This window comes from Oculina patagonica, chromosome 2 (assembly GCF_052425735.1).
Source record: "Oculina patagonica isolate OP01 chromosome 2, crgOcupat, whole genome shotgun sequence".
NCBI lineage: Eukaryota > Metazoa > Cnidaria > Anthozoa > Scleractinia > Oculinidae > Oculina > Oculina patagonica.
In genome coordinates, this window is record NC_135759.1 from 35,014,998 (window position 1) to 35,032,146 (window position 17,149).

Here is a 17,149-nt window from a genome sequence, read left to right on the forward strand (position 1 = left end):
TGAGCGCGCCAAGATAGCGTGATAACTTTTGGAGAACTGTCAGTTGATCGCGCTATTCTTTGATCGGATGATAAAATTGGAAACTACAAGTGCTGCAAAGAAGATTTGCCAAGAACGGCACTTGTTGCCCTAACTGTAGCTCCAGTGCACTTCCGCAAATCTGTTAGGTAAACAAACCATTGTCATGCCTTGCACTAGATTTGTGGATGCCGTTAGCGCGCAGAATCCCCCTTATATTCTGTCTTTTCCTTCTTCCCCCGCCGCCCGCCTTCCACTAGCCTGAATTTCAGACATCCCTCTGTGCTCGCCTGCTTGCCAGGCAATTAAAGACGGATGTCTGAAATTCAGGCTAGCCTTCCACAAGGTTGCTGTCTGCTTGACAAGCTGCAACGATTCCTACACTGGCCACTAAAGTAGTGGGCAGAACAGGCGGCGGCTTTGAAAAGCATGCGATACGTTAACACTATAAAGCCGGGCAAGAGAGGAGCGAATGGTTGAAAGACCATGAACAATTGCGTTTCGTCAAGCAGTGTATTTTATGTCAATTCTCTCTGGCGCTTTGTGCACCTGCATGTATCGCGTCCGTGCACTGCCCCTATAAAACGCCTGTTCCGCAGTCTACCCCTCGATTCTCGTCCCAAGAACCGCCTGTCCCTCTTATCAGGTGGCTCTGAGGACACGTGATTTGAATGCTTCATTTCAACAAAGGAATTTTCAAATCTAGCCAATCATATCAATCGTTTTAAATTCCCTTTTGAAAGGAATTTACTTTCCCTGACCTTTCGCTCAGCATTTGGATGAATAGGTTAAAGTGACATGACAGAGACTGCTCTCAGGCTAGTGAAATCTAAGTGAAATCCACTCTTACTGGTTTCAAGCAAGCGAAGTATTTTTTGGCGCCTAATGCTCAAAATGTCTAAAATTTGAACTTATAAACCTCATTCGAACTATTCTTGATAACGATGTAAACTTAATCCATATGTAGAAAAGAATTTTTGATGTAACGCCATCTTGGTTGGGGGCCTTGGTGGCGAGATCGTAATTTACGGCTTTCTTAGTGAGAGTAAAATTCTCCAATTTGATCGGTTATTAAACTCTTTCAGCTAGTATTTTAAGTTTGTAATTCATAGAAATTGCAGAATGTCGACCTTTCTCGAATTATCGAGTGTCAACTCCCAATTTTCCCATACATTTACTGTAAATTTTGCCGCGTTTGCTTCCCAACCAAGATGGCGTCAGAAACCGTGGAAGGGTCTATTGTTAACCACTTTTGAAGAGAAAAGTTTTGGGGATGAGCCGGATCCTAACATCGGAAATCTTCGAAATATCTTCGATCTTCAGGCTTTTCTGGAAAACGTCACAAAATCTTTGGATATATATTTCGCGTATTTGACTCAGAAAAAGTTGTCAGACAGGCTGTAAAATTGCGATAATAAACTCCCCCTCCCAGAAAACGACAGCCCTGAATCTCAAACGCAAATATCTTTCGGAAAATACAACCCACCCACCCCTCTCGAATGGGCTTACCGTAGCCCCACCCCATCTGGAAGTTCAATTCTTTCCAGGTTAAAAAGGCCGTAAGCCCCCTTTCCAAGATAGTAAATCATGACAGTTTATGCACAAGGAACCAAGGCAACTGTACGCTTTTATGTCCTCCCGGCATCCCATGATCCACGATCCCATTAGCCTGTCCCTGCTCGCTCGACGCTCGCCCGCGTTTTCGCCATCTTCCTCACAAACCGTGGAACAGGCTACGATCCCATTTATGTATGTACTGTGACACTTGGTGATCCCGTATACGACATAATGGACGGTCTCATCCGCTGACTCCTTGACACGTCAGAAGATTTGATGCCGCCGGCAAGCCGCCATCTTTGTTCGTTTTGTGAAATCTTGTAGAGGTTCTTCCAAGGATTTTTTTGGTGACTCTACTTCGTAATTTTCAACATGTCGACGGCTGAATTACCTTGCTACACGCTAATCAATGTTCTTAATGACTCGGAGGCACTAAGCGAGCAAAAACTCGCCGAAGATTTGGGTAAGTTGATCAACATCGCTCTTGTTACAGAATTTTTCAGTCGTTCTTTAGCTATTTTTAAATAATGTAACTTATATTTGTGTTTTCTGTATTTGAAAATCGTTAACTCTCAAAATTGCATGTTACATTTTACCCATTGCTGTAAGATCTCGTAAAATGAAATGACGAAGCGGGAATCAAGAACAGTAACATTGATCAACATGAAACAACCAAAATTGAATTGTTTAGTTTACATGTATTTGATGACACCAAGTGAATAGTCAGAAGAACAACTCAGTTGAAAAAAAGCTATTTTAATTTAAAGAATGGATTGAGAAGAACAGCTCAATGAAACTAATGTACACTGTAGTATCACTGCAGAGGTTTAGGACATGCACTAGAATGATTTTTATAAAGTTGAAGCATAAAATTATTTCAGATCAAGTGCTGTTTTGCTGCTGTAAGATTTTGTTCAATGTTGCTACAGTGAAACCCCGATTTTTCGAACCCTTAATTATTCGAACCTCGTAATAAGTTGATGCTAAAACAGTTTCCCCTTATTCAATGGAACACTGTTAATATTTTTACCCCTGATTTCAGGACGTATCTAATCGATCGAAATCGATCATCGAAAAGCTAATCGATTAATCGATATTACTCGATAATACTCGATATTTGTCGATTGATTAGTTGATTTAATCGATTGAAATCGATAATCACAAATTTTTTGTCACATCGATGGAAATCGATAATCAAAAACGTGATCTGATCTTATCGTAACTTGCGTAACACTTACCTTCAAGCTTACCTTCGAATCCGCTTTGTTAATAAAGAAAATGTTACTTCTAGTCAATCTTAAATACAGTGTAAAGGGAATGTTTATCAGTTCAGTTTGGACTACTGTGTATTAGTTCGAGTGAGTTGTGACTCATTCTGGCGTAAAACTGAGAAATTTATGAAAGAGAATCTTCGCCCATTTTCTTTTCGATCATTGTCGAACAAATTGATAAAATCGATAGCTAATTACAGAAATCGATCAAAAACGATAATCACAAGAACGCGAGTGATCGATTTCTATCGATTTCCGATATTAATCGATTGATTAGTATCGATTACGATCGATTACGTTCGATTTCTATCGAGTATCGAAAATATCGATTAGATACGTCCTGCTGATTTCCGAACTTCCCAATTTCTTAACCAAATTATTTTCGTTTACCTTGGAGGTTCGAAAAATCGGGTTTCCACTGAACTAATTATCCATCAAGCCAAGGAAAGGGCCACATACGTGTTAAAACAGTTACTGATATATTAATAATAATAATAATGTCTTTACAAAATTTATTATAGTCTTGGCAGCATCTCACGTTGCTGGGCAATGTGTTAAAAAGGCTGGCAGTTTGGTCCTGTAAAGTATTATTAATTAGGGATCTCTCTAATTGAATGCTGTTACTGGATCTTAGGCATCGTTCGTGTTGGAATACATTAAGCTTCAAGTAACTTGGCCAATATGGAAGATGGGGAAAAAAATTCCATGGTCATTTTGCTCAGAGCAAACCAAAGATGTCGATATTGTCTATCCCTCCCGCTCTTTCTGTAACCATTTTTGATTATTTTTTTCTTCAGAAAAAGGTGACCTCAGGATTAAAACTGAGGCTCTAAAGAAAGTGATTCAGCAGATTTTGAATGGAGACAAAATGCCGTCCCTGCTGATGGTGATCATCAAGTTCCTCATGCCGCTTGATGATCATACCATCAAGAAGCTGCTTCTGATTTTCTGGGAGATTGTCCCCAAGACTGGGCAAGATGGCAAACTGTTACAGGAGATGATTCTGGTTTGTGATGCTTACAGGAAGGTAAGGGCATTGATTTTGAAACAGAATGCACTTGAGTGGAGAAAACTTGGTATGGTGAGCAGTTTTTCCTGTAGAGTGCTTTGTATCTAAAATTTGTGCATCGTAGAGTTATCTTTTTATTTACTTTCATATTAAAGTATAGTGTTCATGCAAAATGTGAATCAAAATTACAATGTACTGACTACATACACCTTTTTGGGGGACACTGTTGTAGATTCCTCCTGAAATAATCTTGATTGGACAGAAACAAAATGTTGATTGATTTAATGGTAGAATGGTGTTAAGGTCATTCCCTCAGTATTGCAATGCACAAGTAATAAATTTAAGTTCCTATAAGATAAACAACCAGTGGGCAGAGTTTGACAAAAATCTCAGTGCAGGTTGTATTTCAGAGGAATGACCTTAAGTGAGATCAGTAAAACAGTTCCTTTAGTATGTCTCCTACATTTTGTATCACTACTGCTACATGTACACATACCTTCCATGGGCACATACACTGCACTGCCTGTATAATGAATGTACATGTACATTTAAAACATGGCCACAATGATGTCTGCTAATACTAAATAGTTAGTCCAACTGAGTGTATGATTTTAAATTTTTGCCTTTATCCACTTTTCAGGACCTTCAGCATCCCAATGAGTATATCAGGGGATCTACTTTAAGATTTCTTTGCAAGCTCAAGGTACGTACATGTGTAGAGGCAACTATAGGCTATTTATAGCATACCCTATTTTCTGAGTTCTATCACAGGTTCCAATATGAATATTGTTACCTTTCCCTGTGTTGGAGAAGTTAACATCAAATACTTTTGTTTGCCCTTTATTTAAAAGGAAGCTGAGTTGTTGGAGCCTCTCATGCCAGCCATCAGAAACTGTTTGGAACATCGCCACTCATATGTGCGCCGTAATGCCGTTATGGCAATTTACACCATCTACCGGTAAGCAACTTGAAGTTGGACATTGACAGTGATAAGTTTTTTTAGTAAATTAACTTAACCTTCTAACCTAATGTACATGAACATGTGAACTACTCTGCATACAATTTAAACTGAATAGAGGCCATTTTGTAGGTGGGTTAATGGAATTTGGGCTAAGTTAGACTCAAACCAATGCTGGGCAGTGCGCATTGCAGCGGTCATGCGTATTGGGACTGTGGGGGCATCACATGCTCGCTGTTCCAGCAAAAGTCAGTTTGAAGTTGCCTGGTGGTTGCTGCTGTCAGGGTTGCCATGGATATCTTCGCATCTCTAGAAGCATGCGTGGCTCCACTATACCTAAGGCACCCTTCCCCAAATTTATCTATTGGTGATGAGTTTAATTGAGACTGCAAAGTTATCTAACCAAGGGCTTCTTTTACTCCAGGAACTTTGACTTCCTCATCCCTGATGCACCTGAGCTGGTACATACATTTCTTGAACAGGAGCAGGATGCATCCTGTAAACGTAATGCCTTTATGATGCTCATCCATGTTGACCAGGTAATAGTGCTTTAAATCTGTGTAGCTCTCTATATGCATTATACACTGTATCGTAGAATTATCTGCAAGCTGCCTTAACATTGTCACTGTACCCTGATACGTCACAGCACTCATACACAAAAATCTAATGCCACAAAAATCTAAATTATGCCATTTCAGGTTTTTGCTGCCTCAAACTTTGTTAGAGTCTGAAACAAAAATGTAAATGACTTTTGTAGGAAAACCCCGGGGGGGGGTACCCCAATTTGGATAGGGGTGTGCCGCCGGCAACCCGACCCAAAGGAAAAAAGGAAATTGATACCCTAAGGCCCAAAACCGAAAATGACACCCTATCAAGGGGAGGAGAAGCGCGACGACCAACGGCACCGCGCACGGCAGACACAAACAAAAATCGCACAAACCGAAACGAGAACCACGACGGGCGCTAGCAGAGAATAGGACCCACAAGGACACACGGGAACACAGCCAAAAGGAGCAAAAATGATACCCATTTAAGGACCGAGAACCTCAAAAACCATACCCTACGGGCGGCACATACCATATAGGACACATATGGGAGTACCCCCCCCCCCCTCCCCGGGAGGAAAACGTTATAAAATAACCTTTTATTGATAAACCAAATAACAAGCCAGCAATTTAGGAAGATAACTGTTATTAACTTAAATTTTCTATGCATGTGACGCACAAAGCTTAAATCTTTCCAGTGACTGTCTTAACTTTTGGCCTGAAACTGGAGGATTTTGAAAATTTTAAAACATTTAGTAGTGGCAGTTTCGGCGGAAACTGCACATGCGCAGTGCATTCGACCTCCGTGGACCCTGACACAGTTTGAAATGGAACAAAAAGCTGGCCAAAAGGGAAACTGTAAAGGTGACCCTTTAGCACACATATACAACATAATCTCATATCTTATAAGTTTTTTAAGTGAATACCTCTTTAATGCAGAAACATAGAGTTGGTCTATGCTATACTTATGAACACTGCATTGTCTCTTGCAAGGTTTACACCTCCTTCGGGTTAACTTGTTGACACTATTCACTAGAGTACTGTACATTTATTTGCAATTAATTTTTTTACTAAGGAACGAGCTTTGGAATACCTGAGTACCTGTATAGACCAAGTCAACACCTTTGGTGACATACTGCAGTTGGTTATTGTTGAACTGATCTACAAGGTATTGTCTTTTCTTTTTGTGTACTTATGTGAAGGCTACCGGTAGTTTAATTCGATTTGTTCATACAGTGGACCCCGCGTGCAGGGAGCAGAACGAATCGAGGCGAACGGGGCCGACTGGGGCCGAAGGGAACGAAGACTATCGGGGTTCCACTGTACTGATACTGTATTTCAAATCATAAACCTTTGCCCTTATTTTATTTATTTATTTATTTATTTATATATTTATTTCTTTTTATTCTGATTTGTAAAGCACAAAAGGATTAACACAAAACTTGTACTGACTGCTTGCGTTATGTGTTCAGGTGTGCCATGCCAACCCAGCTGAGAGGTCACGCTTCATTCGGTGTATCTACAACTTGTTGAATTCTTCATCGCCTGCTGTTCGCTATGAAGCTGCTGGTACTCTAGTGACCCTATCGTCTGCACCAACTGCAGTCAAGGTACTGCCGGTTGATATTTTGTTCAGTTAGGTACAAGATGTGGAGCATGCTGGTTATTCTTATTTTTGCAAGGCTAAACTTTGCATCTCTGATGTAAATTAATTGTATGCTCTTAAAATGAAAGACAAATGCAACAGGAACATCATAGATTTCTTTGAAACACATGTGCTTGAGAAATTAATTGGAGCATCAACACAATACGTAGTAAATCGAACTGGAAATTGTAAGAACACTTAATTTATTAAGAAAGTTAACTGCACTTTTTCCTGATGTTTAAATCTAAATAGTACCTAGTTTTTTTCATCTTATCAACTCCCACATTGCACTGTGGTTGATAATAAACTGCTAAGTATACCTATCAAATAGTTTTGATTCCTCTTTTCCTATTCTATGATTGCAGAACAACTCTCACAAGAAATGAAATGCAATCATTTTTACAATTTCTCTTGTTTGTACTCACTACTGACAGTAAACATTCTAATTATGTTGTTTGTTCTCTTTGTGCTTCAGTCTGCAGCATCCTGTTACATTGAGTTGATTGTGAAGGAGAGTGACAACAATGTGAAGCTCATTGTATTGGACAGGTTGATTGCTCTAAAGGACAACCCAAATCAGGAGAAAATTCTCAGGGTTAGTTCAGTCGGGCTTTGTTAAATACACTGTAAATGTTGCAGAGGAGCAGGATAATTTAGGGAGGGCGGGCGGGGGCGCGGGGGGGGGCTTTTTTTTGATTTTCTCTGAGATTTTAGAGTTCGTAGTCACTTTGAAACTTCACAGTCATTGACTTTAAAAACTAACTTTTTTTCATTATTGATTCCTCTCATTCTCAAGTGTCTTGCAGTTATAAAATAAATTGAACCATAACCTTCCCATGTCAGAAATTTTGTAATGGTTGATATAGTGCTAATGGCGCCAACTTTTTTTAGTTTATGTGTCCCTGAAAAATCAGAACAAGTTCCTGGAAAGTCCTTGACATTTTGGTCCCAAACAGGCCATGAATCCTGTAACAAATAAATAGTTATCTTGTTGAGTGTAATGTTTTGTTGACACAGGAACTAGTGATGGATATTCTCCGTGTTCTGTCCTCTCCTGACCTTGAAGTGCGTAAGAAGACATTGCAGCTGGTGCTTGACCTGGTCACTTCACGCAACATACATGAGGTAAGGCAGTCACTTAGATAATTGGAAGTGACTCTTGGTACAAGGCTTAAACCTTCCTTTTTCTTAGCATATGGGACCGCCCTGAGCATCTACGTATTCTAAGCCCTAGATAATTTTTCCTTCAGGTTGTAGCTGTATTAAAGAAGGAGGTTACTAAAACTCACAATGACAATGAGCAGGAAGAAATTGGTGGATATCGACAGGTATTTACCAGTACAATTATTAATAGTTAGTCATAGTAATACCGGTAACATTACTAATACCTAGTGTACATGTAATACAGTAAAAACCTGCGTGTAAGAACCTACTTTTTTCAGAGTTTGGCAAAACATGTTCTTGTATTATGGGTACTTATTGGCAGTTGAGGCTAAGTAGGTTCTTAATTAGGTTCTTAATTTCTACAGAGTAGACATCTTTGTTGATAATTTATCAGAAAAAGTAGAAAAACTGGTCTGTTCTTCATTATAAATATTTATTAATGTACCCATGTTGCCAAAAGTCCAACAACATTAATTGATCAATGATACAGTACTGCAGTATCGTTTTAGTTTTTGGTAACTGAAAAAATATATAAATTAAATAGTTAAACCCCACATTAAAGAACCTGATGGAATTTCTTTGGCTAAACAGGTTCTTATATTTTGGGGTATTAAAAAAGCAAATTTCTGCCAGAAGGTTCCCTAGGTTCTTACACGCGGGTTTTTACTGTAGTAGTTATTGACATAATTATGTTAGAGAAGGACTCATACATATATTTTTAACAAAGCTGTGACACCACAGATGTACCGTAAGCGCGCACACAGATCGGGGGCGACTGGGAGCCGGCCCACACCGACCCACGACTCCGCCCCGAAGGGACGCCCCGTCCGGCCCCCCGATGCCCCGCCTGACCCACGAACCGGGGGAGGCAGGGGGCGGGGATGGACCCCCCACGCGAGGGAAGGAGTGAAAAGAGGGGGGAAGGGGACAGACAGAGGGAGAGCGGGGGGACACGGGGGACGGAACTACGGTAGCTTTCAGGATCACAGCAACAACTTGATAATATTCTACTGTTGTAGGCTAACGCAGTAAATGATTTGTTTTTTCTCTTTGTAGATGCTTGTCCGCACCCTTCACACATGCAGTGTCAAGTTTCCTGATGTGGCTGTGTCTATTGTACCCCTGGTAAGTGAATTTTTGATATTGCTTGTGATAACAACCTGAGTAACACTTAAGCAGTTCTAAAGTTAAAACAATGAATGTTGAACTAGTCTGAACACTTTTTCATTTTCTCATGTAGCTGATGGAATTCCTGGGTGATAGCAATGAGCAGGCGGCATTTGACGTGTTGGTGTTTGTGCGTGAAGCAGTGCAGCGCTTTGAGCAGTTGAAGCCTGTTATTATGGAGAAGTTGTTGGAAAACTTCCACACCATCAAGACTGTCAAGTAAGTATCTACATGTCATCACCGCTGTTAAAATAGAACATTTATTAAATTGAAATGCTTCCAGTGTAGTCTAAAAGCATGACAAATGAAACTGCTTGAGAGTAAGAAGTAGGACATTTAAACGAGGGTGGCCAGACAGCTTTGGAACACAAAGGGGTTAGGTTCCATTTCAGAAGCTGAGTGCAAAACTCCTGTCACCATGTTTGACCCAGTATTTATTTATTTTCTATTTGTTTGTTTGTTTGTGCTGACACTGCAGCCTCAAAGCTGTTTGCTGTTTGCATTTAAATCTCTCTACAGCAACATGCAATGCTCTTTTGACTAACTTTCTCTCATTCTCTGTTTATTACAGGATTCACCGTCACGCCTTGTGGATCCTTGGGTGAATATGCCAACAGCAAGCAGGACATCTTGGATGTTACAGATGAGATCAAGAAGGGTTTAGGAGATGTAAGCTCTATTTTCTTTCTAATCCCTGACATTCCAGGTCTATCTGAAGAGTAACTGGAATTCTCACACACCACTGGAGCCAGCCAGGCCGACGCCACCTGACCTAAACCAAAAAACAACAGACACCGACACAGGGAAAAAGCACAAGGAAAGCAACAAAAACGCACAAAAAACAGGGGGGGGGGGGAAAAGGCAGCGGGGACGCAACAAAAACACGCCCGCCAAGTCACTGACCCACCCAGGTCCCAGCGGGGAGAAAACATCCACAGCACCAGCCAGGAAAATAACACATAATTTTATTATCGTTTAGGAGATGCATACTAGGCTCTTCTTATTGCATGCTTGACTCGTTAAGCATGACCAACAACTGTTGTGAATTTCTCTTGTTAGGTGCCTATGGTGGATGATGAAATGAGAAGAGCTGCAGGGGATGTCCCTGAAGGTAAAAAAAGTCTAGTAATAGACAGTGGCAACATGAGTCTGCCTGCTTGTACAAAGCAACAATTTCCACATGTGGAACATTGGGTATCAAAATACATGTACTTCCATAGAAATAGTCCAGCACCAAATTGTTTTACAATCCTCTGTGTCCAAGGAACTTTATTTTGTGTAGTTAGCTGAAGTAGTCTGCTTTCTATTCCAGAATTTTATAACATTTCACTACTGTCACACAAAAAGGAATTTACTTTTGGTCAGGTTTTACATGTTTACCATCAGGGTTTGTTTACATTTAGGTTCAGAACAGACTTCGTCACAGGCTATAGGAGGACAACGTTTAGTGACTGCTGATGGAACTTATGCCACTCAGAGTGCCCTCAGCACTCCTGGGATCACTTCACTGGTGAAGAAGGATGACGAAAAGAGGTAACGTCAAATTTGCTGTTCAGTTATGAATACAAGTCTGTTGATCCACTGATCCTTTGAATACAAAATGAAATCCAGGAGATAAAGAAAAATTGAAAAAACTTTCGGGGGAATAATCTCTGTTGAAGCACTCGGAGAGTTCCGAATTATTCACCAACAAAAACTAGACGAACACCGAGTACACCGACAGATGTGCGAACAGATACATCGGGTTTTGTCATCAACTGGTACTTCCCCCTGGCTGACTGAAATCAATGTGACAGCTTTTTAGTCACATTCAATCTTGATTGAAAAGTCGTACCATTTAAAAACTCGATTTCTTCGGATTGCTCATCTGTTTCTTTTATGTTGTCCAACAGGCCTCCTTTGCGCCAGTATCTGCTGGATGGTGAATTCTTTGTCGGAGCTGCCATTGCTTGCACTTTGACAAAACTTGCTCTGCGTTATCTGGACATGGAGGCAGACAAGGAAAAACAAAATGTAAGTATATGACCGTATTTCATTTAGTGTATCTTTGTGTAGTCCTAACTGCAGTCTTCATGTACATGTAAAAACTTCAGGGCTGCACCTGGCAGTTGCCTGTTTTGTCACAGCAATAAAAAGTTGCAGTTGAATTCCAGTATGTTATCCTTTCTGCTTGTTCTAACATGTCTGTTCTTGTTTTGTTGTAGGTCTTCTGTGCAAACTGCATGCTGATCATGGCCAGTATCTTGCACCTGGGCAAGTCTGGACTTCCCAAGAAGGTGTGTGTTAAACAGATTGCACTTTAGAATTCCCAGAAAGCGTCATACCCTGCACTCCCATCCTCTGCATAAAGAGGGGCTGTATGTAATGGTTCTGTTGTATTTTTGCAGATTATTACCGATGATGATGTGGATCGCATCTCACTTTGTGTGCGTGTGGTGGCCGAGCGTGTGCCACTCATGAAGAACATCTTCACTGTAGAGTGCCGCAACTCCCTGTCTTCAATGCTGGATGCCAACAAGAGGGGAGAGGAGGAGAAACTGAACAAGGTATCTGATCTGTTTTATCTTCACTTGACGGTCAGTTGAACGGGAGCAATACTATCGACAACTCTAAATAAAATTGAGCAATTTCAAATCCAATGTGATTGCAGTAGGCGTACATTTGCATTGTATTTTCAGTCGAGTTTTCTAAGTCCAGACTTTTTTTCATTCACAGGCTGACATAGAGAAGGCGCTGGCAATCCAAGTTGATGATCCCATTCCATTCATGCAGCTGTTGGCCAAGTCTGATTCAGGAATTACTGAGGTAACAAAAAACAGACTACTTTGTGATTCTTATCACGTCGATGATCTACATTTGCATGAGGATTGATTTCCTACATGTGGGTTTTTTCTGGTTTGTCGTATTTTCCATTGCGACCAGTTGTTATGAAGGGCTTTTTCAAGACTGAATTGTGTGGTCTTGTTATTTTTCAGGATCAGTTTGCATTGGCTTTGTCTCAAGCAGTTGGTTCTGGTGGAAAGAAGGAAGATGAATTGGTTGGGTCCAAACTCAACAAGGTACGCTGTACATAAAATTAAACACACTTTCCAGCTCCTCAGATAACAATACAGATTTCTCGGGATGTTTCGTTGGTTATTTCTTACCCTGAATGGTTCCTTAACCCAATCTCCTGGGGTTGGTTTTAAGGGACGAGGGGGTGTTTGTTCAGGTTCTTGCATTCCGTACGATGAAGATCTCCAATTTCTGTTTGCCTTGCAGTAACAAAAATAAATTTCAGTTGACCTTGCGACGATCATTAAGAACTTGATCAACTTAGCATAAACGACTTGACTAAAACCCATATTCTCCCCTAAGAGAGTTACAGATATGTATGCAAACCAGTAATGAGAGTTAAGATGTTGACATACATGTCATTTCACAGGTGGCGCAGCTGACCGGTTTCTCTGACCCAGTCTATGCCGAGGCGTATGTGAACGTGAATCAGTATGACATCGTGTTAGACTTGTTGATTGTTAACCAGACCTCAGACACCCTGCAGAATGTCACACTGGAGCTGGCCACACTGGGTAAGACAACCCATGTTTTGATTGTTGTTCGGTGACGTCATTAACTGATGCTTGTTCCTCTTAGCCTGCGTGGCAGGCGTTGGGGGGGGGGGGGGGGGAGAGGGAAAAAAGGAAGAGGGGACTTGGGAGAGGGAGAGGGGACGCCTGCTTTAAAAACCCCCTTTGTTCATTCCTTCCGTTCCATTCCCCTTCTTATGCGTGCCATGCAGGCTTGTTCCTCTCAATGAGTTGGACTTTTCGATGAACGAGCACTCCTATGTTTTTCAAAAAATAACTTGTAGTTACGATATTACATTCCTGTAGTAACAACGTATCAACCTCGCCTTTTTAGGAGACCTTAAGCTTGTTGAAAAGCCACAGCCCATTATGCTGGGACCCAACGACTTCTCCAACATCAAGGTATGTACCCTTTTTAGCCGCTCATTAACATCGCTTGATTCGCCATCGTTCATAGGTCTGTGTATTGCGTGACAAATGTGTGACATGTCAAAGTCACTGAAACAATCCATTGAACCAATGGCACAGTACTATTTGTTGCAGTATTTTCGGGGAACTTAATGGAGCTTGGATTTTGGTTTTAGCGTAGTACTGAATTATTTTTTATCATTTTTCAGGCGAACGTGAAAGTGTCATCAACAGAAAATGGAATCATTTTCGGCAACATAGGTGAGTATAAAAGACAGGACCATTTAGCAAGTTAAACAGTAGTTAGCCTTTTGTTTCTTTTCCCTCTACATCTTCAATTCCTTCACTTGCATTCTATTGATGTATTTTAATTTTTTCTTCATAGTGTATGACGTATCAGGCGGACCAGGGGACCGTAATTGTGTTGTGTTGAATGATATTCATATCGACATCATGGACTACATTGTACCAGCTTCATGCACTGATTCAGAGTTCAGGCAAATGTGGGCTGAGTTCGAATGGGAAAACAAGGTAAAACTACCGAAATCGTCACTGGACTGTCAAAAGTATTTTCTGGGTTGGCTTGAAAAAATTGGCAAGTTTTTTTTTTAAGTTTGTCATTCGTAATCCGTCTTAATCGTCGTCAGTGGAAACCATCCTTGGTTATTTTCAGCTTTTTATTTCTCCGTTGGTGTTTTTCTACGTTAAAAAAAAACAACATTATTTTGAGGTTCCTTTAATCTGAAAGTAATCAGAAAAAACGACTTTAATCCCGTGACATAGCTTCTTTAAATTCTTTGCAACTGTTGTACCCTACTTTCAACGCAAGTTAACTTTTTTTCACTAATACGTATTTTATCGTTGTTTTATTGTACTTTTTCAGGTGACTGTGAACACAAACATTTCCGACCTCCGTGAATACTTGGATCATTTAATTGCTTCTACAAACATGAAGTGTTTGACACCAGAAAAAGGTATGTAATCAATGTGTGCACTCCTGTCTCTCGGTCAGTCGTTTTTTTTATCAGGAAGCGCAGGAAAAAGCGCAGAGAAAGTGCCGCGAGTTTTTTTTAGCGAATCACTAAGCGTAGTAATGTAAAACAAAAGCAAACGAGAATTACTTTTAACAATCAAGTGAAACCGCTCTGATTCCTAACTCAAGCTAATAAAGTTACCAACACAAGTCATAAGAAAGGTGCTGTTGATCTCAGCAAAAAAAAATTGTCCTCAGGCAAATCACACAAAATGATGAAAAGTAAGTAGTAAAGGGAGTTTTGATACTGTTCCTGATGACTCAAAAAGACTCAACGCATCTCCAATGGATTTGTTTGGCTTTCTAGATAAAGCGATGTCTTTGCGAGTTTTCACTTACCGGCGGGTTTCTTTGTTTCTTTTTACCCCAGGCTTTAGCCGGTGAATGTGGATTTATGGCAGCTAATCTGTACGCCCGCAGTATTTTTGGAGAAGATGCTTTGGCTAACGTGTCAATCGAGAAGCCCAGTGACCAATCAGGACCCTCGGTCACTGGTCACGTGCGCATCCGGGCAAAGAGTCAGGTAATGGACCATGTAGTTATTGCAGAAGACCTTTTTCTGAGATTGTCCAACAGCCTGCTTAACATCCGGATTTTGATCTTCACATTAAGCCCCAAGGCATCCTTGTGAGGGTGGGGGCTGGTGATGGTTATTTAATTTGAGACGTTTATAATAGGAGAAAAGCTATGTTGAAATTCTGATGCAACTACTGATGCTATTCTCAGAATTTACATCCTTTCCTTCTATGTGCAATTTCAGTTTTTCTCGTGGTCACGTTAACCAACGAGGAAACGTTTTGGTTTTGAAAACCAATACATAAAACGTGGGAAAACCACATAAACCCACAGAGAAAACGTTTTGGCTTCAATGCCAGTTGATGTCAGCAAATGAAGTGACATCTTTTTGCGTTTATTTGCAGGGAATGGCTCTTAGCTTAGGGGACAAGATCAATTTATCACAGAAGAAAGTCACCAAGTGAAATGTATGGAGTCGCAGTACTAATACTAATTAATTTTAACCGCTAGTTCCTGCAGTGATTTGCGTGTCACCTAACTTAGATGTCAATTATACATTAATTGTTCAAGAAGGCCCTTAGCTGTTAGTTTTTGCTAACAGTTGTGACTAAACAGTGAGAAATCTCACATGTAACATTTGCTTAGATGCAGAAAGTTGTTACGCCTGTTAAAAATGTCGTAGGTAAGAAACATTTCTTTTTTTTGTACCTGTTGCGTTCACACTGGGGTGGGGGTCACCGATGTTCGCACTTCACTGTGGAGACTAATAATTTAGGAACAAATTGTATCTGATTGATGGAATAAAGTCAGTTGAAATGGTTTTGTTGCGTTCATTGGTTCATGTGAGAGCTGAACGTGTCCCACCGTACAGTGTGCCACCGACCAATAGCGAAAGCTCGAAACGTCAGCTTTTAAATCCACCACGGCGATAGCCGCGCATACAGCCGCATATTATGGCTTCCGGCCGGCTCCTGGTCGCTTTGGATTTTACTTTGGCCTTATCTGCCACAAACAATAAAAGCGGTCGTTGGACGAAAAGAGGCTGATAGTTAACAGTTTACCAGGTCATTCAGTCTTGTTCCAAAACAGTCCCGAGTGGCTAGTGTCATTGAAGACGGTATCTCTCTTATTTCTCTGCCTGGCCAGCTTCGCGCTTTCTCCCCCCCCCCCCCCCCCTACCCTGTGAACGGCTGCCACGCAGGCTATTCTCTACCAAGCTAGACATATACTATCATTTCTTTCCACATATTCTCACTCACTTAGAGTGTCCGACTTCTGTTGGGAGAATTCGTTTTTTTCCAGTAGCTTGTGTCAATGAGTGATTTTAATGGTAATCCCGGAACCTTCTCGGTGTTGCTTTCCAAGATGGCGGCCGGTCAACAGAGCCTTTGTGAACTTCCGGCATCGCACAGCCTAAACCGGGAGCATAAAGCAAAATGGGCGCTTAAACTAGAATCAGTGGGGCGAAATCATCCCACCAAAATAATTTTAATAAGGAACGTTTTATTATTCGTGAATAGGCAACGTTTAGTGACTAAAAAAAATTAATAATAAATGACAAATAAATGAGAATGCACAGTGGCATTTTCCACATAGTGGCACTTCGTGATCCCACTGATTCCAGATCGAATTGGAATTTAGTAGTGCTCATGAGCGCTAGTATTCGCAGTTCACGTGTATGTCTTTCAAATATTCGTTATATGATTTATTCCACATGTGGGATATTACTTACAATTGACCTGCTCCCATCGTATCAAGGCTTCATAGCTCAGTTGGTAGGGCAACGCACCTGTATCGCGGAGGTCATGGGTTCAAATCGCGTTGTACCTTGAAATTTATTTCAGGCAAAAAATGCAGTTGTTGGCAGTGTTGACTCTACGCAAGTCAGGTTTTTTGTTTCTTTGCAATTTTACTTTGCGACTTTGCGGCTATATTTCTTGTTGTGGTTCCCCTAGCAACTGTAATGGTAGTTGTTTTTTGTAACGCAAAGGAAGAAAACCCATTCTGTTATTAGCGCTGTTTTCTCGCCGTACAAAGTCGTAAATTACAATAGGTGTATTAAAGAATAGGTGCTAATGAGCTCTTAACGAAGGACTTAAGGACTCTGCCATCAGCTGTTTATGGCAATCAAAAAGGTGTCTTTGTTGCTTGGAAAGTTAAGAATGCGACCTTTCTTGCTCTGCATATATTCGGTGTAAAGCAACATTAAACTTTTAATAGTAATTTTGCGGTTTTGTTACAACAATCGACCAATGTCCTTATTGTTAACAATGGGACCTTTTAGTGTATAAT

The 17,149-nt window shown here is 40.7% G+C and overlaps 1 protein-coding gene across 1 annotated transcript; it reads left to right on the forward strand.

The window, feature by feature from the left end:
• The first annotated feature begins 1,859 nt into the window (after positions 1-1,859).
• Positions 1,860-15,677, forward strand: LOC144644398 (coatomer subunit beta-like). Its single transcript, XM_078503877.1, is given in 28 exon segments — positions 1,860-2,038; positions 3,644-3,873; positions 4,496-4,558; positions 4,707-4,813; positions 5,238-5,352; positions 6,434-6,526; positions 6,831-6,968; positions 7,479-7,598; positions 8,021-8,128; positions 8,254-8,331; positions 9,224-9,292; positions 9,408-9,553; positions 9,906-9,930; positions 9,932-10,003; positions 10,394-10,445; positions 10,738-10,867; positions 11,227-11,347; positions 11,539-11,610; positions 11,722-11,880; positions 12,050-12,139; positions 12,310-12,393; positions 12,759-12,903; positions 13,235-13,302; positions 13,518-13,569; positions 13,694-13,839; positions 14,192-14,279; positions 14,710-14,864; positions 15,262-15,677. Coding segments are annotated over 28 exon segments (2,877 nt in total). The 5' UTR covers positions 1,860-1,947; the 3' UTR covers positions 15,322-15,677.
• The last annotated feature ends 1,472 nt before the right edge of the window (positions 15,678-17,149 follow it).